Source organism: Cavia porcellus, unplaced genomic scaffold (genome assembly GCF_034190915.1).
Source record: "Cavia porcellus strain 051 isolate PalLab524CR breed Dunkin Hartley unplaced genomic scaffold, mCavPor4.1 scaffold_7, whole genome shotgun sequence".
NCBI classification, from domain to species: domain Eukaryota; kingdom Metazoa; phylum Chordata; class Mammalia; order Rodentia; family Caviidae; genus Cavia; species Cavia porcellus.
The window spans coordinates 21498553-21526309 of record NW_026947490.1 but is presented as its reverse complement, the minus strand read 5'-3'; the positions used below and the strand labels follow the sequence as shown (position 1 = coordinate 21526309).

The following is a 27757-nucleotide window of genomic DNA, read 5'->3' as shown; positions in this document are numbered from 1 at the left end:
GAACCGGTGAGGTCATTGCACCGCCCCAGCTGCTGCTGATTGGCTGCGGGGCTCGCGGGTGGCGGTTGGCTGCTTGTCGCACCTCCCTCTCGTGCTTGCTACCACCGCCACTGAGAGAAGCCAGCGGCGACAGCAGAATCGAGGATCCGGGTGAGTCGGGGCCCTGGGTCTAAGATGTTTCTGGTGTCCAGAGAGACTCATAAGAAACTGCTGTTTCCGACTTTTTTTCCTCTCCCGGTTTCTTTGGTGCTCTGAGTACTCTGTCACATGGGAGTTGTAGTCTGCCATATACTGTAGACTACGGGCCAGTGACATGAGAAGACTACTATTCCCAGCAGGAATTGCGACTAGCCGGTCAACAAGCTCTCGGGCCACGCCTTCTAAGTCAGTTTATTGGAAAGCTTATCTATTAGCTCCGCCTTCTTTCATTTCATTGGCTACTGTCCCTCACAGAGGCTGGGTTCCGGGCTACGGTGCATGGTGACTGGGTACTGTATCCATCATTCAGCACTAAGCTGTTCTACATTTGGTCAAAGCTAGTGTCCATCATTTGTAGGGCATGGCTTTAGGTGGATCAGGCGGTCGTAGGTTTAGGTTGGTGTCGGTCCCGGAGGGAGGCCAGTCTAGGATTTTGGCCCCACCCCCTAGCGGTACCGGAAGGGCGCGATTGGCTGCTGCGAGCGTCGCTCGTCGTCGAGAGGCGGAGTCAACTGTGCTGCGGCTGTCTACTGGTCCAGCTCGGCGCCGGTCATCGGGGTTGTGGCCGCTGATTGGCTGGTTGCTCCAGCTGTTGCAGGTCCATTCACCATTTTGTGTGTTGGAGTAAAAAAAAAGGGAGAATCAAGAGGGAGAGCCGAAGGGGGGGCGGGGAGGGACCGGACCAGACTGAGCCGGGGCCACGGCCCCCTGCCCCGAAACCCCGCTGAGCCCGAGGTGAGGGGCGGGGCCAGGGGTGACACGGGCAGGGGGTTGCGGGGGACTGAGGGCTGAGAGGGGACAGGTGGCAGGGACAGGAAAAGGGTACAGGGGGAAAAGAGGTGGGCGGAATGATGGGAAGGGGAGACAGAGTAGAAGTGGTGAGGAGAGGGATGGCAGAAGAGAGGTGACTGGGGGAGGGGTAGTAGGCAAAGAACGGATAACAGGAATGGAAGGGTGACAGGACTCGATCGATTAGGGTGGCAGGAAGAGGGTGGGTACAGAGTTGGAGGGGGTGACAAGGTTAGCTGATGGAGAGAGAAGGTGTCAGGTCCAGAGATGGCTGACAGAAGTGACTGGGAGGAATAAGTGACAGACAAATGGGGTTTACGAGGAGGGTGTAACAGAGGAGGGGGGCCTAGGGCCTGTGGGAGAGAGGTAGAGATGATGACAGGATGAGAGAGAGAATGGCAGAGAAGCTGATGTCAGGAAGGTTGGTGAGAGCACAGGGCTGGAGACCTCAAAGAGCCAGGGCCTGGGCTGGCTTGGCATTGGGAGTTACAGCTCAAATTCTAAGGGAGGTGAGGGCCCACAGGACCCTGAGTGGGACTTGCTCAGAGGATGATGGGCAGGAAGATGGTAGACCGCCAAAGGAAAGAAAGAGGCTAGGCTTCTAGGGTGAAGAGGCTGGGCTATGCAGCAGGGTCTGGGGTGCCAGGTGTGGTTGTAGGCCTGAGGTGGGGTATCTAGAGGCTTGTTTTTTTTGTGTGTAGAATGGAGGCTAGATCTCAATTTCTAGAACTGGGGTCCAGTGGGTCAGTGGGGCTATCCAACTCCTGGGTACTTGGGTGCCACTCTGTGGCTCTTTGGGCTCTGCCTGTGACCCCAGGATTGCCTCACAGAAAGGGCAAGAGTGGGACTACAGGGTCCACAGGAGCAGCAGGCCTCAGGTAAGAAAACAGGAGGGCTGGAGTACCCAGGGAGTCCTGAAGGCTTCAGGGATACCTCTGATTGTGTTTGACTTCTGATCCTGAGTCCCCAAACCACTATAGAGGTTCCTTTTTGGCTTCTCAGTTTTTCTAAGTCACTTCAGAGTAAAGTTTTTTTTTTTTTTTTTCCTTTTTCTTGTCTCAGGGCAGCTTGAAAGGGGGCGGGCAATAATGACTGTTCAGGAAGTGGGTGAGGTTGGCCTGTTGGGCTTGTCCTGCTTTCTTTGACCTTATCCTACTTATCCCCACCTGGAGTTGGAAGGCTTATTTGGGGTCTTGGGGGAGTGCTCACTGATTCAGCTACTCTGCCAGAGCCAGGCTAGCCAGGGTGCAGGTGTGTGCAGGCTGGGGGTGGGGATTTGGACTTACGCGGAATGATACTGGGTACTGTGGGGGAGGGGTGGGCTCCCATCCAGTGGGACAGAAACCCTGGGGTGCAGTTCTGTGCCCCACTGTGTGATGACGTGTATGTGCCTGTGTTTGTGTGCATGGGTGTACTCATGCACAGTCCTTTGGCAGCAATGGGTATGAGCTCTTGTCCTAGACGTGCCCCTACTTGCTCCCTGCCAGGATTGGGGAGATGGCTATACCTGGCGGGCCTAGGGTGCAGAGTGGGCAGCCTTCCCTTAGGACTTAGCTACCCACTCCTTACAATGCCTGGCCATGCCTGGGGCCCAGAGGGGTAGAGGAATGATGGGGAGGGGAGAAAGGCTCACGTCACAGCCCAGTCACCTCCACTTGTGTGACTTAGTGCTTATTATGGGTTTGCATTTCAGTGTGTATGCCCTCTGGACAGTGACAGTGAGAGTAAGCATGTCCTCTGGATCAGTGGCACACGGAAATGGTTAGGAACACAGATTCTAGAGCCAGATTGCCTGGGCTCAGACCCTCACTCTGTCCTTTTTCTAGCCGGTGATCGTGGTCAAGTTGCTTAATTTCTCCATGCCTTTGTTTCATAAAATATAAAGTGGGGCTGATGGTAGCACATGCTTTTTAGGCTATTGGAAAATGAAGTAAGTTAATAAAGGGAAACTGAGCACAGGGCTCAGGGCAAAGTGTGAGCTGTCAGTGCTCCTCACATTCCTTGTAGCAGCTGAAGCATGTGCATACATGTTCCATGTCCTTTGTGGCAAAAGCAGGTGTATGTGAGCATTGCCTAAGGATCCAGACTGTGTATGCTCAGGGGACACAGGTGCCAGTACAGTCAAGGAGAGAGCCTTTGGGGTTATAGAATTGAGGCACTGGACTCAGCAAGCAGGATGTCTTGGGGGATTCTGAGCCTAGGGGTGGTTCTTGAGTTGCTCCCAATGATGCTGATCTGCTCTCCCATCTTGCAGGTGGACAAAAGATGAAGCCAATGAAAAAGGCATGTCCTGGCCTTTCAGGTCCTGGCAGTGGTAGCAAGTCCCCACCAGCCACCAGGGCCAAAGCTCTGAGGCGGCGAGGGGCTGGGGATGGTGACAAGCCAGAAGAGGAGGATGATGAGGTACAGCCTCAGCAGCAGCCAGGGCCAGAAGAAGCTGAAGAGGGTGAGGAGGAAACTGAGCAGGGCCTTGGGGCTGAGAGGCCACTCCCAGAACTGCACCCCACTGACCTGGCTCCAGGCCCAGCTGAGGACTCCAAGGGGGATGGGGAGGCAGGCCGCTGGGAGCCTTCACTCAGTCGTAAGACAGCCACGTTCAAGTCTAGAGCGCCCAAGAAGAAGTATGTGGAGGAGCATGGGGCTGGCAGTGGTGCAGTGACTGGAGCTCCTGAAGAGCAAGAACAGACCCCTGAGGAAGCCAGCACACTGGGGGTGCCTCCTCAGCCACCCACTTCTACCCGTTCTTCCTCCACTGACACAGCCAGTGAGCACTCAGCTGACCTGGAGGATGAGCCTGCTGAGGCTTGCGGTCCAGGCCCCTGGCCCCCCAGTGGCACCAGTGGTGGCTATGACCTGCGGCAGCTACGGTCCCAGCGGGTGCTAGCTCGGCGTGGTGATGGCCTCTTCCTACCTGCTGTGGTGCGTCAGGTGCGCCGAAGCCAGGACCTGGGGGTGCAGTTCCCTGGTGACCGGTCCCTAACTTTCTATGAGGGGGTGCCAGGTGGTGGCATAGATGTGGTTTTAGATGCTACACCACCACCAGGTGCTCTGGTGGTGGGCACCGCTGTCTGTACCTGTGTGGAGCCTGGCATTGCTGCCTACCGTGAGGGTGTGGTAGTAGAGGTGGCCACTAAGCCAGCTGCCTATAAGGTCCGCCTCAGCCCTGGCCCCAGCTCCCAACTGGGGCCACCAAGCACCCTACCACAGCCCCAACAGACACTGCACCGGGAGCCCGAGGAGGCTGTGTGGGTGGCCCGCTCCAGCTTACGCCTTCTGCGACCCCCCTGGGAACCTGAGGGCCTGCTGAGGAAGCCCCCCATAGTCCCTGAGGAAGAACAAGCTGAACCTGGAACTGTCCTGCCACCCTGCCCTGCTGCCCTTGACCCCAAGCAGCCTGAGGATGCTGAGGTCTCCAAAATCAGTTTTGGTGGCAACCTGGGGGCTCACTGTGAGGAGGGCGAGGAGAAGCACCCATCAGCCCTGAGCACCCCCGCCCTGCTCCCACTGCCCCCACCCCAGCTCCTGTCACCACCCCCCAAGTCCCCAGCCTTCGCTGGCCCTGGCCGCCCAGGTGAGCAGCCCTCACCCTGCCAGGAGGGGAGCCAGGGTGGCAGTCGGAGCAGCAGTGTGGCCTCTTTGGAGAAGGGGACTGCACCAGCTGCCCGGGCTCGCACGCCATTGACAGCTGCCCAGCAGAAGTACAAGAAAGGTGATGTGGTATGCACACCCAACGGAATCCGAAAGAAGTTCAATGGCAAGCAGTGGCGACGACTGTGCTCACGAGATGGCTGCATGAAGGAGTCACAGCGAAGGGGCTATTGCTCACGCCACCTGTCCATGCGAACCAAGGAGATGGAGGGCCTGGCTGACAGTGGGCCAGGTGGGGCTGGGCGGCCGGCTGGTGTGGCGGCCCGGGAAGGTAGTACTGAGTTTGACTGGGGTGACGAGACATCGAGGGACAGTGAGGCCAGCAGTGTGGCAGCTCGGGGAGACTCACGACCACGCCTGGTGGCCCCTGCTGATTTGTCACGCTTTGAATTTGATGAGTGTGAAGCGGCTGTGATGCTGGTATCACTGGGAAGCTCACGCTCAGGCACCCCCTCCTTCTCACCCGTCTCTACACAGTCGCCCTTTTCACCAGCCCCGTCACCCTCACCCTCGCCACTCTTCGGCTTCCGGCCTGCCAACTTCAGCCCCATCAATGCCTCTCCAGTCATCCAGCGTACTGCTGTTCGAAGTCGCCACCTGAGCGCCAGCACCCCTAAGGCAGGTGTTCTGACGCCACCAGATATCGGACCCCACCCACCACCACCTGCTCCCCGAGAGCGGCATTCCTCTGGCATCCTACCCACCTTCCAGACCAACCTAACCTTTACTGTTCCCATCAGCCCTGGACGGCGGAAGACAGAACTGCTGCCCCACCCAGGGGCATTGGGAGCCCCTGGCACAGGGGGTGGAGGAGCTGCCCCAGACTTCCCTAAGAGCGACAGCTTAGACTCTGGTGTGGACTCGGTGTCGCACACACCTACACCCTCCACACCAGCTGGCTTCCGGGCCGTGTCACCCGCTGTGCCCTTTTCTCGTTCCCGACAGCCTTCACCTTTACTTCTGTTGCCCCCACCTGCTGGCCTGACCTCGGATCCAGGGCCTTCTGTGCGCAGGGTGCCTGCAGTGCAGCGGGACTCACCCGTCATTGTCCGCAACCCTGATGTGCCACTGCCCTCCAAATTTCCTGGAGAGCTGGGGACTGCCGGTGAGGTGCGGGCTGGGGGACCTGGGCGGGGTTGCCGTGAGACCCCAGTGCCCCCTGGAGTGGCCAGTGGGAAGCCTGGCCTACCCCCACCTCTACCAGCCCCTGTGCCCATCACCGTGCCTCCAGCTGCGCCAACTGCAGTGGCCCAGCCGATGCCCACCTTTGGCCTGGCTTCTTCACCCTTCCAGCCCGTGGCCTTCCATCCTTCACCTGCTGCCCTATTGCCTGTGCTAGTGCCCAGTACCTATACCAGCCATCCTGCCCCCAAGAAGGAAGTCATCATGGGCCGGCCTGGAACAGGTAAGAGGACTAGTGGGTGGACTGGACAAGGACTCACTTGGAGCTGGACTCCTTTCCAGCTGGGCTTCCACAGGGAAGCCGGCCTTGGTCTGTACAGATGTTGCGGTGGAAATTCACACGTCAGGCAAGAGACTAGGCTGTTGAGGCTCTGTGTGGCATTTCCAGAGTCGGCCTGCTGGGGAGTGCATTCTTGAGGGTCCATCAGTCAGCAAACCTCTAGCAAATGCATAGTCCAAGTCAGGCCTCTGTGGAAGCGATAATCCTGGTGACAGCGTCCGTGTCTTGGGAGACTGTACAGAGGCATTGCTGTGATAAGGTCTGTATTGTTACCTCACTCTATTTTCACTCCCACCCCACAACACAGCGCTCATCACGCATGCTCTTTTCTAAACCTTTTGCAAATGTTAGCTCATTTTGTCTTCACAGTGATCCTAACAGGTGGGCATTGTAATTATGTTTATTTAGAAAAAGTTGAGGCCAATTTAGTGACTTGCCTGGGGTCACATGGTTGCTAAGCCCTGCAGCCAGCCTTCAAACTGAGACAGGCTGGTGCACAAGCACTGGGCTGTAGTGGACCCAGTTACAGAGGAGATGACTGAGGCTCTACAAGCCCTTTTCCAGGTGGTAGCAGGACCATGACTGGAGTTCACTGAAGCGCACAGGTGCAGTCAGTGCTATGGAGGGACCACAGGTGTGCTGGATACTCTTTTGGTTGTGGATCCAGTGTGGCAGTCCTCAAGACAGAGCTCGTAAGCCAAGAGTTAAAGGATGAGTCGGAGCTGGAGCTGGAGCTGGAGCTGGAGCTGGCATGGAGTGGGGGTGGACTAGCCTATGGGATGGTTCTGAGGTGGAAGGAATACCGCCTAGGAGAGCCTCGCTGTGTGCAGGTGGAGGGCTGAGGCTGGGCTGGGGAAGGTGGCAACTCCAAGAAAGTGCTGGAGGGCCAGAGGCCCAGCCTTACCTTGTCTTCTATTGCCACCACCTCCTGACCTGACTGGGATCCTGGGCCTTCTGTGTGCCAGGGTGCCTGTAGTGCCTTGGGACTCAGCTGTTATTTTCCACAACTCCAGTGTCCCACTGCTCTCCAGCTGAAAGGTGGGGTGACATAGTTGTCACCAGCCTCTTTAGTAGGACATTTATTTATTTACTTACTTATTTTGAGGTAGGATCTTGCTACTCAGTTTGGCTGAACTCACTGTCGAGGCTGGCATTGAACTCATGGCAGTCCTCCTGCCTCAGCCTCCCAGAGTACTGGCATTACAGGTGTACACTAATGCCCAGCTCATCCCAGTCTTTCAAAAAATATTTAAATTTTGATACAGGGTTTCCCTAAATCTCTTCAGTTGCCTAGGCTGGACTCAAATTTGGTGAGCCTCCCAGAGTGCCATGATTTTACCTTTTTTTTTTTTTTATTTGAAACAGTTTCTATGCACTTCAGGCTGGCCTTCAACCCACTCTAGCCCAGGCTGGCCTTGAACTTGCAGTAATCCTCCTGTGTCAGCTGGGATTTCAGGTGTGTGCCACCATACCTAGCAATACTCTTTATTTATTTATGTATCTGTCTACTGTTGATGTAAGGTCCATCTATGCCTGACCTGATGCTAGGTGGTCCTAAGGACAGCCTGCCCTCATATGGCTCACAATCTTTGGAGTTGAAAGACTGATTCCTACACAGTGACAGCCTCGAGTGATAGGGGTAGGATATGTAGGAGAGGTCCAAGAACTGTGGGAGTCAAGAGAAGATGCTGCCTGCACTCAGAAAAACCACATGGGGCTTCTTGGGTCGGGGGACAGAGGCCTGTAAACTTAGGCTGAAGGGCATGCAGGTACAAGTGTGGCAGGGCAGGCAGGAAGGAATCACAGAACACTGAATCTGCAGTGCAGAGGTCTTTGGAAAGTAGATGAGTGTTGAGATGTGCAGCTGGATTGGTGAGCAAGGGTCAGAACATAAAGGGCCTTTAGACTTGTGAACTTTATCCCAAGGGCACTAGAGAGCCACAGAAGGTTCTAAACAGATCTACCACAGTATGTCATGGTGTACCTGAGACCAGAGGCAAGGTGACCATGGAGGAAGAAGTCCAGGGGTGTGAATGTGGGTAGAAGCTGCTGTGGCTTGGCTTGGGGTAGGGGCCAATTTAGTCAGGAGCCAGGACCTGCCCTCCCAGAATTCCAGCCCAGGCTTGTTTTCAGAGCCCGCGCACGGGGAACAGGACCTATGCCTGCCACTTGTGCTCATATACTGAGGTTGACAGGTGTTTCACTCCTCCCTCAACACCTTTTGCATTTGTTATTAGAGTTCATAGAAGCATAATTTCACACAGGCAACAGCAGAGATTTCTGTCTTTAAGCAGATAAAGAAACTGAGTAGAAAAGCAGGAGGTCTGTCACCACTCCCTAATCCCCACCCCTCATCTCCTTAGAGTCCCTGACACTGCCCCTGAAGTTTTGCCTCAGGTGATTGTAATTGCATGGGGAGGGTCAGCTCTGCCACAGGGGATGTGGAGCTCTACCTGAGCAGCCCAGCAAGGGCTCTTACTACCATTTCCAGATAAGTAAAAGTGAGCCCCTGATAAAAGGAGTGTCACCCAACCCGGGGAGGGTAGGACTGGGCTTTGAACCTCCAAATTGTAAGACTCTCAGTACTCGGAGTTAGTAATGACTTAATAAGCACTGGTATTGCTTGTCCCTGGATCATTTTTCTTGAGCCCTGCTGAAAATTCATTGAATCCTCACAATGCCTCAGGAGATCCATATGATTATATGAACAGAGGAGAGAACTGCAGCCCAGAAAGATTAAGTGACTTTCCCAAGGTCACCCAGCTAAGCAAAAAGAGAGCTGGTATTCAAATCTAGACTATCTGGTTTAAGATCCTATGCTCTTATGCATTCTCAGTAATAATGAAGATAATAGTAACACTTTATTGAGCTATACCATCTGCTCAGCCCCAGGCATGGGGTCATTTCATCACATCTACCTAATGCTCCAAAGTAAGGAGGATCACCCCTGTTGTCCAGGAGGTTCAGGAAGGGCAGGCCCTTTTCTGGAGGCCACCTGGTTGTCAGAACTTGTCCAGTGGCTCCCTAACAACACCCATGCAGAGGTATCCAGGTTGCTCTCAGGGCTTCAGTCAGCTGGCCCTTTCATTCTTTTCCTAGAGGTCTTGGAAGGTAGGTGCCTTGGTGCTTACTCCTCCTGAGACCCAGATAAGGCCAACCATGTCCAGTGGCATAGTGACACCTCAGTCTTGGCCAATCTGCCCACCTGTGGCAGGGTCTGACCCTTCAGCAGGTGTGAGGGGGCGGGTCAGGACAGCCTGCCTGCTCCTGCCCCCTGCCAGGCATTTGCTTCCGCTGAGGGACATGCTGGGGCACGCCACCGGCATTCTCCACATTCTGCTAATGGCATGGCCAGCCAGCTGCCATTGCCACCTCCCTTCCACTGTTCCTGCCTGCCCCCCAGGAGGAGAATATCCTCCCCCACCCCTGCTTGCCCCAGCCCTGGAGGCCAGATGTCTCAGTCTCATTCCTGGCATGGTGTTCCTCCCAGCTCTTGGCTTCCTGCATGTCTTTCCCCTACTGACAGGCATTGCTCCTCCTCCTGGGCTCTGACTGTCTCTGGGTTACAGTATGTGTGTCTCTTCAAGCCACTGAATATGCAGGTGTCTTTTCCCCCTGGGCTTCTATTTCTGTATTTCTGGGTCTACCTGTCTCTCTCTGGACCTCTGTCTACCTGAGTCTGGCTCTCTACACCTTTATAGGTTTGATCTTCCTTGTCAGATCTTTCAGGCCAGTTTCTGTTTTTTCCTTCAGGCTGGGGGTCCTGTGTCTCTGGGTCTGCCATAGTCTCCCCTTTCCCTGTTTCCTCCTGTTCCCACTCTTTACAGTCCTCCTGCCCCATCCCAGGCTCCCACCTTTACCCTGTGTGTGTCATGTGCTCAGATCTTTTAAGTCAGTGGGCAGTTGTTAAATATCAGGCCCTTGTTCCCTTTGAAATATATTGGGAGGTTGTTCAGGCCCTGGAGCTCCATCTTGATCTTTCACAAATTAACTGCTCACCATTGTTCTTGAAATCAGCTGAGTATTGTTGGGATCCACTTTGCAGACCAATCTCCCTCCAAGCACCTGTTCCCCAAACAGGCAGGAAGGTGGGGGCTGTGTGGGTCAAGCTAGGAGATCCGGCTGTGAGGGGTGGCAGGAAAGCAGCTCCTGTGCCCACCCACTTGCTAGAGGGCATGACCCAGGTCATTCCCTACCCCTGCCTTCCAGAGGACAAATTTGGTGCCAGCTCAGAGACAGGCAGTATCCACCAGTTATGCCTGGGCAGGTAATAAAAATGAGGCCTAGAGAAGTCTTGAAGGGAAGGAGCCTGGGACTTCTGACTCCCAAATCTAGGTTCTCCCATTGTAATTTCCATACCCTTAAGCAATTAACCCATCACCACCACCATCAGAGGTCAACTCATTTCTCTCTCTCTCTCTCTCTCTCTCTCTCTCTCTCTGTCACAAAGCTGACAGGCAAGTCCTATTTTCTAGCAAGTAGGTGGTGAAGGCAGATATGGATGTAGGCACAGATAAGGACAAGCTGAGAGAGGTACTGAGTCTGGTAAGCCAGGCGACAGGGATGCTCATATGGGGTCTTATGGAGACAGGATTTCACTGTGCAGTTCAGGCTGGTCTTGAACTCACTTCGTAGGCCAGGCTGATTTCAAATGCGCAGTGATCTTGCCTCAGCCCCTGAGGTGCTGGATTAGAGGTGTGCACCACCACACCCAGCAACTCAGTCTTGAGAGGGATGTTCAGGTAGGCTTTATGTTGGAGGTGACATTTAAACCAAGGTATGGGGAAATGAGCAGATTTCAGAGTAGTGAAAAAAGGAAAGGACAGTGCAGGTCAGGGCAGCTGCATAAGCAAAGGCCAGGAGGGGTGAAAGTGCATGAACTTTGAGTGGCTAGCTGACATGGAGCTGGTACTAGGGCCCAGATTTGTTGGATGGGAGTCATGAAGGAGGCCTGGTGCAGCCAGGCAGAGCTTTAATATCTGGCTGAGAAGCTGGGGCTCTATTCTATTCTGGGGCAGGTAAAGAGCCAAGAAAGGGTTTAGAGTAGGTAGAGTTTAGAGCTAAGAGTCAAAGATCCCTGGAGAGGAAGGAGGCACCAGGATGGGAAAAGCATGGATTGGGGAAGAGGGAGCGTCATCGATGTTGCAGGGACTCAGAAACCAAGTCTTTTTAACTTAGTGGAAAAGACTCTGCCTGTCCCCTCCCTCCTGACCCCCTCAGATCTTAGCATTCCCCAAAGGCAGTCCTTCGAGGGGTCAGGCCGCCTCCTGGCGGTGGCCTCCGGTGGGGCCTCGGGTGCGCGCATGCGCGGCGGGTAAGGGGTTGGGTCTCGGAGCCCCCGGCGCCCGGACATTAATGGCTCCATTAGTGGCCGGGAGGGAGGCGCATTAGCGGCGGCGACGGCGTCTGGCTCCCATTACCACCGGCGGCAGCGGCTGCACCGCAGGCGGCTGGACCCTAGCCCGCTGCGCCGCTGCCTCCGCCCGCACTGTCCCCGATCTCGCTCCCCACGAGGGAGCGGGCAGAGAGCCCCGTCTCTCCCATTTCGGCAGAAAAGCTGATTGTGAAGCCAGTTGGACTTGGGTTCAAATGTCAGCTCTACCACCTCCTGACAAGGTGCTATCCCGGTCAGCGCTTGTCGCCTGCATAGACGGCGAAACGGTGCACCTGGTGCTTTGTGTATTCAGACAGGCTCAGGGCAAGAGCCGCACCCAATTCCAGTAGGCACCCAGGGGTGCAGGTTCCCGCGCGCCCCTGGGGTAGGCCCCAGCCTGGAGCTCCCGTCCTTCCCATTGGCTGCCATCGCGCCCGCCGACCGCCTATTGGCCGAGGCCCTCTCCCACCGCCCCCGTGCAGTTAACCCCTGCAGGGCCAAGCCCTCGGGCTGGGTGTCTTCCCGACCCCAGCAGACAACTCGGGTGCCAGCTGGCCCGCGCCCCGCCGTGGCCCGCGTGGGTGTCAGATCGGTCGGGTGCCCGCCCGCTCTCCCAGCACAAAGCCGCTTTGTGGGGCCTGCCTGGGGCTGGCTGAGGTCCAAGCGGCGAGTGGAAAATCTCGTGAGCACTGGGAGGGGAGGGGTAACGCAGGGCGGCGCCCCCTCCTCCATGGTGGCGCCTCCCTCAGCCCGCGCCGACCAGCCCTCCCAGTCCCGGCGCCTGTACACCCACTCCCAGCGCCACCCCCGCACCTTTCCATCCCCCCCCCGTCCGGACCCCGTGCGCATCCTGCCCTTCTCCCAGTCCCCCGAGACCCTCCCCCATCTCGCTTGCCTCTCTTTCCCTTCTGGTCCTCATGCCTACCCCAGCCCCACTCACACTGACTCACCCTGGCTCTATTTTTAGCCCCCCATCCCTGCAGAGCCGCCGCAGCCCAATCCTGGGCTTGTTCCCCAGGCAACCCTGGCCGTCGCCGACGCTGCCCGGGCTGGGTGGGTGGGTGTGTGTATATGGAGAGCGGGTGAGGGGAGATGGGGACACAGGGTGGTGAAGCCGAGGCGGGTACCCGGGGAGAGCAGGGTGGGGAGCTGCGGGCAGCCGGCGGGGCGCGGTGCCTTGCGGCCTTAATAAACGAGCCCCGTGAGTTCAGAGGGTGTCTGCCTGTCCCTCAGTCTGTCAGCATCCCTGGCTGCTCGCCCTAGGCGGCTGGGCAGGCCTTGGCCTGTACCACCGCGGTGGCTGTTGGTGTCTCGTCTGGGTTCCCTGTCCCTAGGCCAGGGTGGGGTGGTAGGGTGGAAGTTTGTTTAGGGCCAAACCTTTTGCAGAGTTCGTTGGGGGTGGCTATCATCATCATCCTGCCTGATACCTGACTTCAGTGAACCAGAGCTGTCTCTGGCGGGCTGGGGCCCTTGTTTGGGAACCGTCTCAGCCTTTTTCAACTAGGGAGGCCTCTTTAGGGTTGAGGGTGGCTGAAAGGAGAGAGTTGTGAGGGTAGGACCTGCTCCCTCCCTTTTACTCTTAAACCACCCCCACCCTGGGTTCTTCCACCCTGAACAATAGAAGCTAAGTATAGGGCTGGCCCAGAGCCCAGGGCAGGGGGGCCCTTCCCGCCCAGATTCCTGCCCCTCCCTGCCAGACTGGGTCCCCACTTGGTTGTACCCTGTCCCTGAAAGGGGCCTCTTTCCATCTTTTTTCCGTGGGCACTGTGTCTTCTACCAGATGTGTAATCTTCACAGATGTGTGGGGCCCTCTTTTTAGTGCTATACCAGGCCTGACTCTTTTTCTCACCTAACAGAGCTCTGTCCTTGGGCTGCACTGCAGTAGGGAAGGGGTTAACTTGCCAATAGGTGACTCACCGGTGGGGAGAGGAGGGGGCCACATTGATTTCAGCCTGATTTCTGCCTCACGTTGCAGTCCCTGGGGCAGTGAGGTAATGGAGGGTCTGAGACTGGGGCTGCATAGGGAGGAGGGGGCAGTCACCTAATAGTCCCTGTGGCAGCCCCTCCAGGCTCGTAGCCAAGTCTCTGGCCCTGCCATCTCTCTAGGTCAGAGGGCTACAGACCTTCCTTTTCCCTCTTGAGATCAGGTTACTCCCCCCCCCCCCCCATGCCTTCAGCCCTGTGGTAGATGGGGGCAGGCTGTGGGGCAGGCTGAAAAAAGGTTTGATGGCTCCTGTTGAAGACCTTACCCAATCTGCTAGGAGCCTAGTCTTGGTTGATCTGAGTCTTTACCTGCTTAGGTGAACCTAGGCTCCTTTTCAAGGTTTAGCCCTGGGCCCTCTCTTGGGTGATCCAAGGCCTCTGAATCTCTGCCTGGTGGACCCAGATCTATTTCCCTGTGTGTCTGCTCTCCCCACCCCCACTTTTTTTCTTCTTGGTCATGTTAGATTCAGCCCCAAACTTCACATATGTTCTCTAACCACTAGGCTATATCTCTAGTCCTTGCACATCTTTCTTTAGGTCACCAGTCTCTCCATATCCCTGAACATATTCCTGGGCCTATATGGAATTCCTTGCTTGCATCCACCTTCTGATCTAGATTTGAGTAATGGCAAGAGTACTTGAAGTGGAACACAGGGATGCTAATGTCCTGGCTGCATGATCAGGCACACTTTATTAGTCTCTGTGAACCTAATTTTGTTATTTGAACAATGGGCAAAATAACTCTTGTCTTCCTATGTAGTTGTGAGGATTTAATAAACAATATAATAATACAAACAGCCTGCATGTAGCAGCTCCTTACTTGTGGCCCTTTCCTGGGGAGGGGCATGTTGTATGTGGGGGCAGATGGCCGCTGTTGGTCACTGCTTTACACTGCCAGGGAGAGGGTCCTGATGGCAGATGAGTCAGGCTGGGTAGCCTAAGTGGTGTTGGAAAGCCATTAAGGCCCTGCTGATGTGTACAGTTAATGCCCGTGACGGTAAGTGTGTGAGGTCAGTATGATGGTGCCTCTGAGATTTTGTGTTGGGGCTGAGGGGTTCTGCATGAGCCCTAGAAATGTCAGGGAAAGGGCATTTGGTGTGTATAGTGGACAGGCAGTGGTTGTGCTGAGGTCTGCTTGTTTGATATGGTCATTTAAAGTTTTTTTAAATTTCAGTGCTAAATAGGGATCGAACCCATGGCTTCCAACATGTTAGGTAAACGCCCTGTCATTCTCAACCCCCTGATATGTTGCTTGTATAATTCATGTGGGCTAGTAGAAGTGCGAAGCATGTGTGATAGGGTAGGGATGTGAGAATAGTCTTCATGATGGTCAGTGCACAGTCAAGGACCATGAGTGTGTGAGGTGACGCATCTATATGAGCAGGTGTGTGGACTGTGATTTCGTGTGAGTGTGGATGTAAAACGGAGGGGATGGTGCCTGTGCCATGTAAGTGATAACCCTAAATCGTTTGTAAGGGATAATGGGTGTGGCATGAAATGTCTGTGAGGAGTGTGTGGCTGTGGGAGAGTTGGGAGGGCTCATGATGGTTCGCCCAATCCTGCGCGGTTTGTCTGCCAAGCAGCCCCGCTCGTGAGCGCGTTCCTTGCGCGGACTGGCCACGCCACCACACTCAACCCCGGGCCTCCGCAGCACGGCGCCCCGACCCGCCCCCTGGCTCGCTGCCTTTACTGCAGTGCGCCCTCCCTGGCTCTCTCCTACCCCCCGGGCCCGCCCCCGGCCGGCTCGAGGCCAACCAGAGTCTGCCCCGCCCCGCCCTTATTTGCATATGACTGACGTTCCCTCGGGGCGACCAATGGGGGCGGGCGCGGCGGGGCCTGACCTGCGCGCGGCAGCAACAGCCAATGGGCTCACGCGTGGGGGGCCGGGCTTGCGCGGAAGGCCGCGGGGGAAGCGGGGAAGGGGCGGGGGGAGGCGCCGCGGGGGGAGGGGAGCGCGTAGTAGTGGCGGGGCGGGGAGGTGGCGGTGCTTCGGCGCGGGGCTCTCGGAGCGCACGGACGTACGCATGCTGGTCCATCTACTCGCCGGGGGCCGGAGGTCGACCCGGCGTTGAGCCTCGGCCAGGGGCCGGAAAGGCGGGGCAGCGGCACCAGCAGCCGGGGCGCGCGGGGCCAGGGCCGTTACCCGCCGGAGCTTCGAGGGAGGGAGGGAGCGAGCCAGCGAGCGGAGAAGGGAGGGGGCCGCCCCCGCGCACGCGCGCCCCGCCCCGCCTGCCCCGCCCGCCGGACTCCGCGAGGGAGGAGGGAAAGGGAGGGGGCGGCGCCGATGGCCCCCGTGCAGCGCGCCCCGTGACGGCCCCCGCGCGCGCCGGGGGGCGGGGCGGGGCCGGCGATCGCTGACCTCCCCCGCCCCCTGGGCGGCGGGAGGCAGGCAGCGCTGTGCGCAGGCGCGCCTGGCGGAGACCCCCGCGTGGGGTGGCCTGAAGGGGGTGGCGGGGGGGGGGGCATGCGGCGACGGCCTTCGGCTCCCCCCCGGGCCTAAGCAGCAACGGCCGAGGAGCTCCCTGCTGGCGGAGCGGCATCGGCTGCTGAGGAGGTGCAAGCCCTTGCCGGCCCCTCTCCGCGCCGGACCATGTATTCGGCCCACAGGCCCCTGATGCCCGCGTCCGGCGCGGCCTCCCGTGGCCTCGGCATGTTCGGTCAGTAGCGCCCGGTCCTCGGGACTCTAGGGGTCAGGATGTCGGGGTGCTGAGTGCGGTGTAACGATGATGGGCTGTAGTACGAAAACGGTGGAGACAGTAAAGGGGAAAGTTACTGAGCCCAGTTGGCTCCTTTGGTTGGTGATGGCAGGTGGAAGTGTAGCCGAGTGATGGGAATGGGGAGCTCGAAGGGACAGGTGTGGTGTGGAGCAGGTCTCCTTGTGTTGTAGGCGAGGAGTGTAGAAAAAGTGGCTTTGAAGCATGGGTTAGAATAGATGCAGTCTGAGATCTGGTGGTAGAAGGTGTGGAATTGAGATAGGGAGGGGGTTCAGGAAGTGAGTGAGGCAGTGTTTCTCAAAACAGACCTTGGGCTGGAGTGTTTATAGTGCGCATTGGTGAGAGGGAGAGAGACAGACACCTGCAAGGTAGTAGTACACTAGAGAGGGGGCAGGACTAGAGGACTGTCCCTGATGTCTGGTGGGGTCTTCTTCCCCGATTCTCAGAACACTAGGGGGTCCTAATGGTAAGGTGCTTGTGGAAGAGGTACAGGTCCAGGTCCCTGGGGCATTTACTGTGTTTGTTGGAGGGCAGTGCAGGGATTGTTTTGTGCCTCCAGGGAGAAAAGACAGAATTGTTACAAAGTCTTCAGTGCCCTCCAGAGCTGTTCGTCCTGATCCCTGTCCAATTTCCTTGAGGGTTACTTTTCCTTCCTCAGAATCAGGTCTTGAGGCCAGTTGCATAGCAGAGCTCACCCAGTCCAGGCTTCTGAAGGCATTGGGGAGGGGTCACCTCAGGTCAGGTTGATCTGGATGAGGGGAGGCCTGGAATGATGGAGACTAGTGCTAGGGCGTTTCCCTCCTTCCCTCATTGTCATTTGTCTTGCCTCAAGCAGGGGCCTCTGCTCTGCTGGTTCCACTTCCCCTGTGAGCTGGGCAGTGACTGGGAAAGCCCACTCCCAGCCTAGGCCTGCCCCCGAGGTCCAGCATGGGTGGGTCCCAAGTCCAGGAGTTGCCTTCTTGCCTTTCAGCTTTGGGGGCTTAAGGTTGGATCTGGGATGGCCCCCTGATGAGAATGTTTTCCTGTGCACAGCCTCAAGGATACACCTGCCACTTTTGGGTAGACTTGTAACAGTTCCTCCCTTTGCCCCATTGTCTGTGCCTTTTCTTCTGAGTTTACCACACCCTTGCCTCTTTCTAAGCATTGAGGATGGACACTGGGCTGAAGACCAGCTCAGGGGTTTAGGAGGGAAGATGACATCCTTTTTATGAGTAGCGAACTCTATGGGGCGAAGGGGGAGAGCCATTGGTGCCATGTGGTCTCCACCCAGAAAGAGCAGGTCTGCCAGCAGGAGAAAGGCAAGGAGTGCCTCATACCAGGATAGCTTTGGGTAGTAAATGGAGAATTGAAGGGAAGAGACACAGGCCAATCCAGCCTCAGGAAAGGAGGGAGTGTGAGGCCAAGGTGAGGGACTGTCAGGTGGTAACATGGATGCTGGGACAGTGATGTGACTGGGGAGTTTGGGGGGGGTCCCCCACCTGGTAGAAGTGTTGGGGGCCCAGGAATGTGGACTGGCAGCTGAGTGTGACCTGGTTTGTGGCAGGAGCTAGTCATTCCTTTGGCCTGGTTCCTGGTAGCAGGGTTGGTTAGTGGAGGTTCCATGTGGGTTTTTTTTTTTTTAAAAACGTAGAGAACTTTCTGGGAGAGTTTTTGTTGAATGACGTTTCATGGATTATAGCCCAGGAGGCTGTGAGGTGGGGAAAAGGAGTGTGAAGAAAGGGTGGAGCTAATTTGTCTAGGATGGGAAAGAATTTCAGGTGGAGGTCAGAGCCAGGCTCTCCTGTATGCTCACCTGGATCACTTGGCTCCTTCCCACAGTGTGGACAAATGTGGAACCTCGTTCTGTGGCTGTGTTCCCTTGGCATTCCTTAGTTCCCTTCCTGGCACCCAGCCAGCCAGACCCCTCTGTGCAGCCAAATGAGGCCCAACAACCTGCCAGCCACCCTGTGGCCTCCAACCAGAGCAAAGGTGAGGTGGAGTGGGGAGTGGATAGGCATGGAGGTCGGAGGGGGTCAGAGTGGCTCAAGAGCCCTCTGATGTACTTCTCTGCCCCTAGAACCTGCTGAGTCTGCAGCTGTTGCTCATGAGCAGCCTCAAGGTGGGACAGGGAGTGCTGACCCTGGGCGGCCCCCTGGAGCCACATGCCCTGAGAGCCCAGGGCCTGGACCCCCGCATACTTTGGGAGTGGTGGAACCTGGTAAAGGTCCTCCTCCTACCACTGAGGAGGAGGCCCCTGGGCCCCCAGGAGAACCCCGGCTGGATAGTGAGACAGAGAGCGACCATGATGATGCGTGAGTGCTCTTAAGGCCTAGGACAGGTTGGAGGGGTAGTAGGGGATGGCCAGAGTCATGGTCCTCACGATTCCTGTTGCCCCTTCTCCCCATAGCTTTCTTTCCATCATGTCTCCTGAGATCCAGTTGCCTCTGCCACCTGGAAAACGTCGGACCCAGTCACTTAGTGCCCTGCCTAAGGAAAGAGATTCATCTTCTGAGAAGGATGGACGCAGCCCTAATAAGGTGCCTACTCTTTACCAGTCCCATGTTCTTTTGTATTTTTAGAGACAGGGTCTTACTGTACAGTTCAGACTGGCTTTGGGCTCACTTTATGTAGCCCAGGCTGGTTTTGAACTTGCAATGATCCTCCTTCTGAGTGCTGAGATTATAGGCATGGGCCACTATGCCCAGCAAGTTCCCTGTTCTTACTGTGGCCATCTGAGGTTAGTCCTAACTCCTTGACTGTGTTTGTTTTTATTTTTATTTTTACCGGTACCAGGGATCGAACTCACAACTGCCTGCTTGCAAGGCAGGTGCTTATGGTGCTGAGCTAAATCCTTTTCCCCACCTCACAGCCTCCTGGGCTATAATCCATGAAACGTCATTCAACAAAAACTCTCCCAGACCCTTGACTGTGTTTATTACAGCGGGAAAAGGACCACATCCGGAGGCCCATGAATGCTTTCATGATCTTCAGTAAGCGGCACCGAGCCCTGGTCCACCAGCGTCACCCCAACCAGGACAACCGGACTGTCAGCAAGATCCTGGGCGAGTGGTGGTATGCCCTGGGGCCCAAAGAGAAGCAGAAGTATCATGACCTGGCCTTCCAGGTAATTTCTCCTCTTTTTGACTCTTCATTTCCTCTGCTGGGGTGGGTAAGTGAAGGGTCGCCCTGCCCTCTCCTGCCAGGTGAAGGAGGCCCACTTCAAGGCCCACCCAGATTGGAAGTGGTGCAACAAGGACCGAAAGAAGTCCAGCTCAGAGGCCAAGCCCACAAGCCTGGGGCTGGCAGGAGGGCACAAGGAGACGCGGGAGCGGAGCATGTCGGAGACGGGCACTGCCGCTGCCCCTGGGGGTTAGTCAGCCCCTTGGCTCTCCCATCCTGCCACCTGTCTCCCTGAGAGCTGCCAGCTACCCCCTTGCTTGCTCACCCCCTGCCCTAGCAGTTGTTTTCTTGATTTTATTTGAGGATGCTTGACCATAAAAGAAATAGCAGTTGCTTTATGTGAAGGAGCCAGGGAGACAGAGCAGATAAGGTGCCCAAACAAAAATACGCTATTGTTTATTGGATAGCTATACATGCCAGGCACCCTAGTGGAGCATGTATTTACTCATGCTTAAAACCACACCTACTTTCGGATGTGGAAACAAGTTCAGAGAAGCAAAATCACTTGCTTAGAGTCACAGTTTAGTAAGTAGCACAGCCAGAATGTAAACTGCATTTTGGTTGGTTCTTAAGACCATGGTTGAACTGCTGTAGGGCACAGTGCCCTAATGGGCTGCTTCTACTAAATGACTGTCTAAAGAGTTCCCTGGCCGTAATCTGTGGGTTCTTTTGGTTTGATCTTATGGATAAGGCTCTCTTAATTCTGAGCATGGGTATGTTACTGTCTCTCTCTTTTTATCCAGCATTTTGAACCTAGGGCCTTGTGTTTGCAAGGCAGGGCCTCTAGAGCTGAGCTACTTGCGTCTCTCTTAGATGAGACAACAGGGCTAGGGATTTAGCTCAGTGGCATAAGCACTTGCCTTGCAAGCAGGCGGTCGTGAGTTTGATCCCCGGTACTGATTAAAAAGCTAAAAAAAAAAAAAAAAAAAAAAAAGAAAAAGAAATAGATGAGACAACTTACGCTGAAATAGATGAATGGTTAACTAGACAGTATCACAAGGGCTAATTTCCAGGCTTGTGCTCACTCTCAGAAGCTTTCCAGGGACTAGACGTGTTTCATGTAACCCTAGAGGGGCAAGAACCAGCTGGAAGGAAGTTCTGGGCTGGTTGATGGTGGCTCAGGAATTCCGTGCCTGCTTCTGCCTAGTACCTAGAAATATTTGTGAGTGGTTTGGCCAGTCCAGGTGCTGGTAAGAGGCTTCATGATCCTGTGACAGCCACTCTCCCTCTGCTTTACAGTGTCCTCTGAGCTCCTGTCCGTTGCAGCCCAGACACTCTTGAGCTCAGACACCAAGGCTCCGGGGAGTGGCTCCTGTGGAGCAGAACGGCTGCATGCAGTTGGGGGACCTGGCTCAGCCCGTCCCCGAGCCTTTTCCCACAGTGGGGTACACAGCCTGGACGGTGGGGAAGTAGACAGCCAGGCACTACAGGAATTGACTCAGGTTTGGGGTGCAGGCCATCAGCGGGGTGGCAGGGAGGGCTCGCCTGAGGTGGCAGACCTGGCTGAACCTTCCCTGCCATCTGTCCTGCAGATGGTGTCTGGCCCCACGTCATACTCTGGCCCAAAGCCTTCCACCCAGTATGGCACTTCAGGCCCTTTCGCAGCTCCCAGTGAGGGAGGCACCTTGGCAGCCAGTGGGCGGCCCCCACTGCTGCCCACCCGAGCCTCTCGTTCCCAGCGTGCAGCCAGTGAGGACATGACCAGTGATGAGGAACGCATGGTCATCTGTGAAGAAGAAGGGGATGATGATGTTATTGGTGAGCAGTACAGGGCCCAGAATCCTGCTGGAGACCAGCAGGCTAAGCCATGGAGGGCGGGGAGAACCCAGACTGCTAGGATCCTTCCTTTTATTTTTGTTGATGTTTGCTTTTGACTGCATGCCATCAGTCCTGCTCCTGGTGAATAGACCCAGCCCTGCTCTCCAGGGATCTCCGAGGCCTTAGGCAGGACATGAGCACTTTTAGCACAGTAGTGATAGATGCTGTTACCCATGTGCTCTTAGACTCCTGACTGTGCCCAGTGCTAGCCTCTTGAATGACACTCACTGCTTGCACGGGGCAGAGCTGAGACCAGAGACCAGGTTTCAGACTGGATAGACCTGCACTCAGCTTCTATCCCACAATGTTCCTTCTGTTCCCTCAGCTGATGATGGCTTTGGTGCCACTGATATTGATCTCAAGTGTAAGGAGCGGGTGACTGATAGTGAGAGTGGAGACAGCTCTGGGGAGGACCCTGAAGGCAACAAGGTCAGTCTTGGCACTGGAGCACCATTGATCTCAAGTGTAAGGAGCGGGTGACTGATAGTGAGAGTGGAGACAGCTCTGGGGGGGACCCTGAAGGCAACAAGGTCAGTCTTGGCACTGGAGCACCATGTGTTGTTCCATCATACTCCTAGGAGGGGAGAATGTTGACTCCTGTGTGTTTGAGCTGGGGAGAGATTAAGGTCTGGAGAGGAAAAATAGCTTAGGCTGTGGCGAGTTGGATAATAGCTGGATGAGTCAAAGCCTTTGGCTGTCAGGGGTTCCAGGGTAAATGTTAGGGTGCTTATACTTCCCTGATTTGGGTGTCTCTTTCTTCCTTCCACCCAGGGCTTTGGCCGTAAGGTGTTCTCACCTGTGATCCGTTCTTCCTTCACCCATTGCCGTCCAACATTAGACCCTGAGCCTCCAGGGCCCCCAGATCCACCTGCAGCTGCAGCCTTTGGGAAAGGCTATGGCCCCACCCCATCTTCCTCTTCCTCCTCCTCATCCTCACTTGCTGCCTCAACCTCAGTAGCCACTTCCTTCTCACTGGGCTCTGGAACCTTCAAAGCCCAGGAGTCTGGTCAGGGCAGTACAGCAGTCCCACTTCGGCCTCCACTCTCAGGGGCTGGAGGCCCAGCAACACCTTCCAAGGTTACTCGGTTTCTCCCAACGGATCCTGCCAACTTCCGGCGCAAGAGACCTGAAAGTGTTGGGGGCTTGGAACCACCAGGTCCTTCAGTCATTTCAGCACCTCCCAGTGGTGGAGGAAACATCCTTCAGACACTAGTCCTGCCCTCAAACAAGGAGGAACGGGAGGGCAGTGGGGCCCGAGTACCCTCAACCCCTGCCCCATCCCTGGCCTATGGAGCCCCAGCAGCCCCTCTGTCCCGCCCTGCTGCCACCATGGTCACCAGTGTAGTGCGACCTGTCAGCAGCACTCCTGTGCCCATTGCCTCTAAGCCGTTTCCCACTTCTGGCAGGGCTGAAGCATCTCCAAATGATACAGCAGGTGCCAGGACTGAAATGGGTACTGGGTCTCGGGTACCTGGGGGCTCTCCACTGGGTGTCAGCTTAGTATATTCGGACAAGAAGTCAGCAGCCACCTCACCAGCCCCTCACTTGGTGGCTGGGCCCTTGTTGGGCACTGTAGGGAAGGCACCTGCCACTGTCACCAACCTGCTGGTGGGCACCCCAGGCTATGGAGCTCCTGCACCACCTGCCGTTCAGTTTATCACTCAAGGGGCCCCTAGCAGTGGGACCACTGCAGGCTCAGGGGCAGGTTCTGGAAGTGGCCCAAATGGGCCAGTACCCCTGGGCATCCTGCAATCAGGTGCCCTGGGCAAGGCTGGAGGAATCACCCAGGTGCAATACATCTTGCCCACGCTGCCCCAGCAGCTTCAAGTGGCACCTGCCCCAGCAGCAGCCCCTGGGACCAAGTCAGCAGCTCCCAGTGGTCCTGTGCCCACCACCAGCATCCGTTTCACTCTCCCACCGGGCACCTCCACCAACGGCAAGGTCCTGGCCGCCACTGCACCCACTCCTGGCATCCCCATCTTGCAGTCTGTACCCTCTGCCCCACCCCCTAAAGGTGAGGCATGGGCTGGGTAGCACAAGGATTGGGGCAATATGCTTGCTTGGCTCTGTTGTAACTAAAGGCTCTTCTTACCTCTTTAACTTCCAGCCCAATCAGTTTCGCCTGTGCAGGCCCCACCCCCAGGTGGCTCTGCCCAGCTGCTACCTGGGAAGGTACTAGTGCCTCTGGCAACCCCTAGCATGTCAGTACGGAGTGGAGGGGCTGGCCAGTCACTGCCCCTAGTAAGCCCGCCATTCTCAGTACCTGTGCAGAATGGTGCCCAGCCACCCAGCAAGGTAAGGGCATATTTATTGACTTTGGCCCCACTTTTCCCTTTCATCTCTATATGTTGTTTCCTGTCTCGTACTGTTTCCTTGTCTTTTTCCTTTAGTGATTTTCTTTCTCTTTTTGGAGTGTTATCTTGGCATCCTAAATAATATCTGTGTACCCTGCTGGTTTTAAGTTCCCAGTGTCTTGCTTTTTTTCTCTCTGTTTCCACACCTCTTGTCATCTGTCCTGTCATGTGTGAGTCCTAGATTCTGAGAGGCTTTTGCATAGTGTCCCTCCTAGGTCTCAGTCATTTTGCTTTAGGGTCATAGCTTACCCCATCCTGTTGGTGCTTTTACCCACAGATCATCCAGCTGACTCCTGTGCCTGTGAGCACACCCAGCGGCCTGGTGCCGCCCTTGAGCCCAGCCCCCCTCCCTGGAACCACCTCACAGCCTCAGAAGGTCCTGTTGCCCTCCTCCACCAGGTGAGCACAGTTGAGCACTCCCCAGAGTGGAGGGGCAGGGTAAGGCCGAAAGGGGCAGGACCTGACGGGGCAAACCAGCTCACTTCGGTCTGCCTCTTCTTTCCATGGCAGAATCACCTACGTGCAGTCAGCAGGTGGGCACACACTGCCCCTGGGCACCAGCCCTGTGTCCAGCCAGGCTGGAGCAGTTACCTCTTATGGGCCCACAAGCTCTGTAGCTCTAGGCTTCACTTCACTGGGGCCCAGTGGACCAGCGTTTGTGCAGCCCCTGCTCTCAGGTGAGTGGCAGCTTGGCAAGGAGCACTGGGCGAGGCTGAGACAGGCCAGGTCCTAACTAACTAAGTCCCTTGCTTTCCATTTTTGTCTCCCAGCAGGTCAAGCCCCATTGTTGGCTCCTGGCCAAGTGGGCGTGTCACCGGTGCCCAGCCCCCAGCTGCCTCCTGCCTGCACAGCACCGGGAGGTCCTGTCATAACAGCATTTTACCCTGGCAGCCCTGCACCCTCCTCCTCAGCACCTGTGGCTCAGCCATCCCAGGCCCCCCCAAGTCTGGTGTATACCGTGGCCACCAGCACCACCCCACCTGCTGCCACTACCATTCTGCCCAAGGGCCCACCGGTCCCTGCCACTGCTACCCCAGCCCCTACTAGTCCTTTCCCTAGCGCTACAGGTGAGTTACCAGATAGTCCAAGGAAGGGTGAGTTGGGGGACACAGGGAATAATCTCCATTTGGCCTGACTTAGCAAATGTTTTTCCCACCAGGAGGCTCCATGACCTACAGTTTAGTGGCCCCGAAAGCCCAGCGGCCCAGCCCAAAGGCCCCCCAAAAAGTGAAGGCAGCCATCGCCAGCATTCCTGTAGGCTCCTTTGAAGCAGGTGCCACTGGGCGGCCTGGACCTGTATCTCGGCAGCCTCTAGAGTCTGGTCCTGCCCGAGAGCCAGCTACACCAGATACTGAGCTTGAGGGGCAGCCTACACCGCCAGCTCCTCCACCACCCCCAGAGACCTGGCCTCCCACAGCCCGGAGCAGTCCACCACCACCCTTGCCTGCTGAGGAACGGACTGGTACCAAGGTCCCTGATGCCATGGTAAGTGTCCAGCAGGTTCTGGGGCTCTCTGGTGCTTTGTCTGCTGCCCACTGTCCCTGTTTTTCTACCTTGCTCTTCCTTGCATGCCTGCACGTATGTCCTACCTGTCTTGTGTATCCCTCCCATCTGGGATCTAGTTTGATTTTCCTGAAGCCATGAGACTGGGTCTTTAAGGGTCTGTATGTTGAGTTGTCCAGAATTCATGTTTCTGGCTGTTGCCCCAGCGGGTCAGCCCAGTGGTCTTCTCCTGCTTGTCCCTACCTCAGGCTAGCAAATTCTCCAGCTCATCCTCAGACTGGCGCGTTCCTGGGATGAGCCTAGAAAGCCGTGGGGAGCCTCCCACTCCTCCCAGTCCAGCCCCAGCTCCTGCCACAGCCCCAGGTGGTAGCAGCAGCAGCAGTAGCAGCAGCAGCGAGGGCAGCAGTGGGAGGGCGGCCGGGGACACGCCTGAGCGCAAGGAGGCTGCTAGTACTGGCAAGAAGGTGAAGGTGCGGCCCCCACCCCTGAAGAAGACCTTTGACTCTGTGGACAAGTGAGCAGGAGCTGGGGTTCTTGGCAAAGGGTGTGGGGCTGGTGGGAGAGGGGGTGGCTTCAGGCTGAGGCAGAGGAGGTATCCTGCCGGCCCTTCAGCAGGGTCCTGTCAGAGGTGGACTTCGAAGAACGCTTTGCTGAGCTGCCCGAATTTCGACCAGAGGAAGTACTGCCATCACCCACTCTGCAGTCTCTGGCCACCTCGCCTCGGGCCATCCTGGGCTCTTACCGCAAAAAGAGGAAGAACTCCACGGGTAGGCGAATACTGGCTCCTGGGTGGGTGGGGGAACAGTGTTGGGCTACTTCTACTGAGCCTACTTCTGTTTGGCCAGACCTGGACTCAGCACCAGAGGACCCTACCTCACCTAAGCGCAAGATGAGGAGACGCTCTAGCTGCAGCTCAGAGCCCAACACCCCCAAGAGTGCCAAGTGCGAGGGGGACATCTTCACCTTTGACCGCACAGGTGTGGGCACTGTAGGGACCCCAGGGCCTGCAAGAGGAGAGGTTTGGGGAGAGTAGTATGGGAACAGTGAGGGGGGTGTTGCAAAGAAGAATAGCAAGTCAAAGTTGAATTTCAGGGTTTATCAGGTGGGCGAGTCACCATGTGATACTGCCAGACCCCTGACTCCCCTGTGAAATTAGAACTGAGAGGACCTGAGTGGGTACTCAGATGATGGCAGGGAGGCTTATGCTGCTGTTTGGTTTTTTTCCTCCTTGAGACAGAATCTTGCTATGTAATTCAGGCTAGCCTTGAACTCAGTTATGTGTCCTAGGCTGGCCTCACTTTGGCAATCCTCCTGTATCAGCCTCTCAAGTGCTGGGATTATAGGCATGCAACATGCCATGCTGTTGTGGACTTGGGCCTGCTCCCTTCCCCCGCAGGGACAGAGGCTGAGGATGTGTTAGGAGAGCTGGAATATGAGAAGGTGCCATATTCCTCCCTGCGGCGTACGCTGGACCAGCGTCGGGCCCTGGTCATGCAGCTCTTCCAGGACCACGGCTTCTTCCCGTCAGGTAAGCATGTCTTAGACTCTTGGAAGTCACCTGGATGGCACTTACCTATATATCTCATCCTGCCCTATCCACAATTCTTTTTCAGCCCAGGCCACAGCAGCCTTTCAGGCCCGCTATGCAGACATCTTTCCATCTAAGGTTTGTCTGCAACTGAAGATCCGAGAGGTGCGCCAGAAGATCATGCAGGCAGCCACTCCCACAGAGCAGCCCCCTGGAGCTGAGCCGCCCCTTCCCGGACCGCCCCCAGCTGGCACTGCTGCTACCCCTGCTCCTACACCCAGCCCTGCTGGAGGCCCTGACCCTACTTTACCTAGCTCGGACTCTGGCACAGCCCAGGCTGCCCCACCACTGCCTCCACCTCCAGAGCCGGGATCTGGACAGCCTGGCTGGGAGGGGGCCCCCCACCCTTCTCCACCCTCGGGCCCTTCCACAGCTGCCACAAGCAGGTGAGGGGCCCTTTTGAGAAGATCCAGGACCCACGGTACCCCCCCCCCCTCAGGACACGGACATTATGCAGGTGGCAGGAAGAGGGGGGCATCAGGGTGGTTACCTCCTCCCCAATAAAGCCATTTCGTCCTTTCCAGCTTGGGGCGGAATGAGGCCTGTTCCTCTTGTATATACTCCCTCCCCCCAGTTCCCTCCCTGTGCTGGGGGGCAGCTGAGGAAACATGGGCACAGTCTTCCCTCCACTGAGCCCCTGTTCATAACCTGGAGTGTGACCTTCAGAGCTTTTCACTTGTACTTTATGCAAAATGGCTCATGTGAGGGCTGCAAGCTGGAAGGTAGTATGGGTCTTGGGCCACAGGGAGGTGCCTGTGGAGTAGGGGGGAGTTCATGCACCCCATTTTTCCCCAGAGGGGCTGGACTCAGGTTAGTTTGGGGGGTGGGGCTCCTGCACTTTTGCCACAGGCATAGGGAGGGTTCTCTCCCTACCCTTCTGCCCTCCCAACTTGGGTTGTACTTTCTAAGAAGGTAATTCCCCTGCCCTTGCCCCTATCCCCGGAACAAAACATGTTGATCATGTGCAATATTTCTTACTGTGCCGAGAAGCAGCAATGACCGCAATTAAAGCTGTTTAACACATCTTGTGTGGCTGCTTATTCTGCAGTGGGAGGAGTGTGTGTTGTACTAGTCCTAGCCCCAGATCCAAAGGCTGCAGAGACTTTGTGGATGAGGCAGCCTCTAGTGCAAGAGTCCTGTGCTCCTGGGCCCATCATGCTGTTCTCA

At 56.4% G+C, this 27757-nt stretch overlaps 1 protein-coding gene across 10 annotated transcripts; it reads left to right on the top strand.

The window, feature by feature from the left end:
- Nucleotides 1–27613, top strand: Cic (capicua transcriptional repressor). 10 transcript variants are annotated; one of them, XM_023562782.2, is made up of 21 exons: nucleotides 1–150; nucleotides 3242–6040; nucleotides 17987–18136; nucleotides 18225–18459; nucleotides 18555–18684; nucleotides 19089–19271; nucleotides 19351–19516; nucleotides 20567–20769; nucleotides 20860–21085; nucleotides 21471–21574; nucleotides 21917–23159; nucleotides 23253–23440; nucleotides 23777–23898; nucleotides 24010–24176; nucleotides 24270–24566; nucleotides 24659–24984; nucleotides 25251–25516; nucleotides 25615–25769; nucleotides 25848–25979; nucleotides 26399–26530; nucleotides 26616–27613. In XM_023562782.2, the coding sequence occupies exons 2-21, from the start codon at nucleotides 3253–3255 to the stop codon at nucleotides 26978–26980; spliced, it is 7578 nt and encodes a 2525-aa protein (XP_023418550.1). In that variant the 5' UTR covers nucleotides 1–150; nucleotides 3242–3252; the 3' UTR covers nucleotides 26981–27613. The 10 variants fall into 10 exon arrangements, with proteins under 10 accessions (XP_023418550.1, XP_023418553.1, XP_023418551.1 ...); XM_023562785.2 differs by lacking the exon at nucleotides 1–150 and adding an exon at nucleotides 503–796; XM_023562783.2 differs by lacking the exon at nucleotides 1–150 and adding an exon at nucleotides 796–933.
- Nucleotides 27614–27757: the final 144 nt, after the last annotated feature.

Coding starts and splice junctions, on each gene's coding strand:
- Cic (XM_023562782.2), top strand. CDS start 3,253: ATGAAGCCAATGAAAAAGGCATGTCCTGGCCTTTCAGGTCCTGGCAGT. Junction 21,086..21,470: donor AGGGGATGATGATGTTATTG/GTGAGCAGTACA, acceptor CTGTTCCCTCAG/CTGATGATGGCTTTGGTGCC. Junction 25,770..25,847: donor AAAGAGGAAGAACTCCACGG/GTAGGCGAATAC, acceptor CTGTTTGGCCAG/ACCTGGACTCAGCACCAGAG.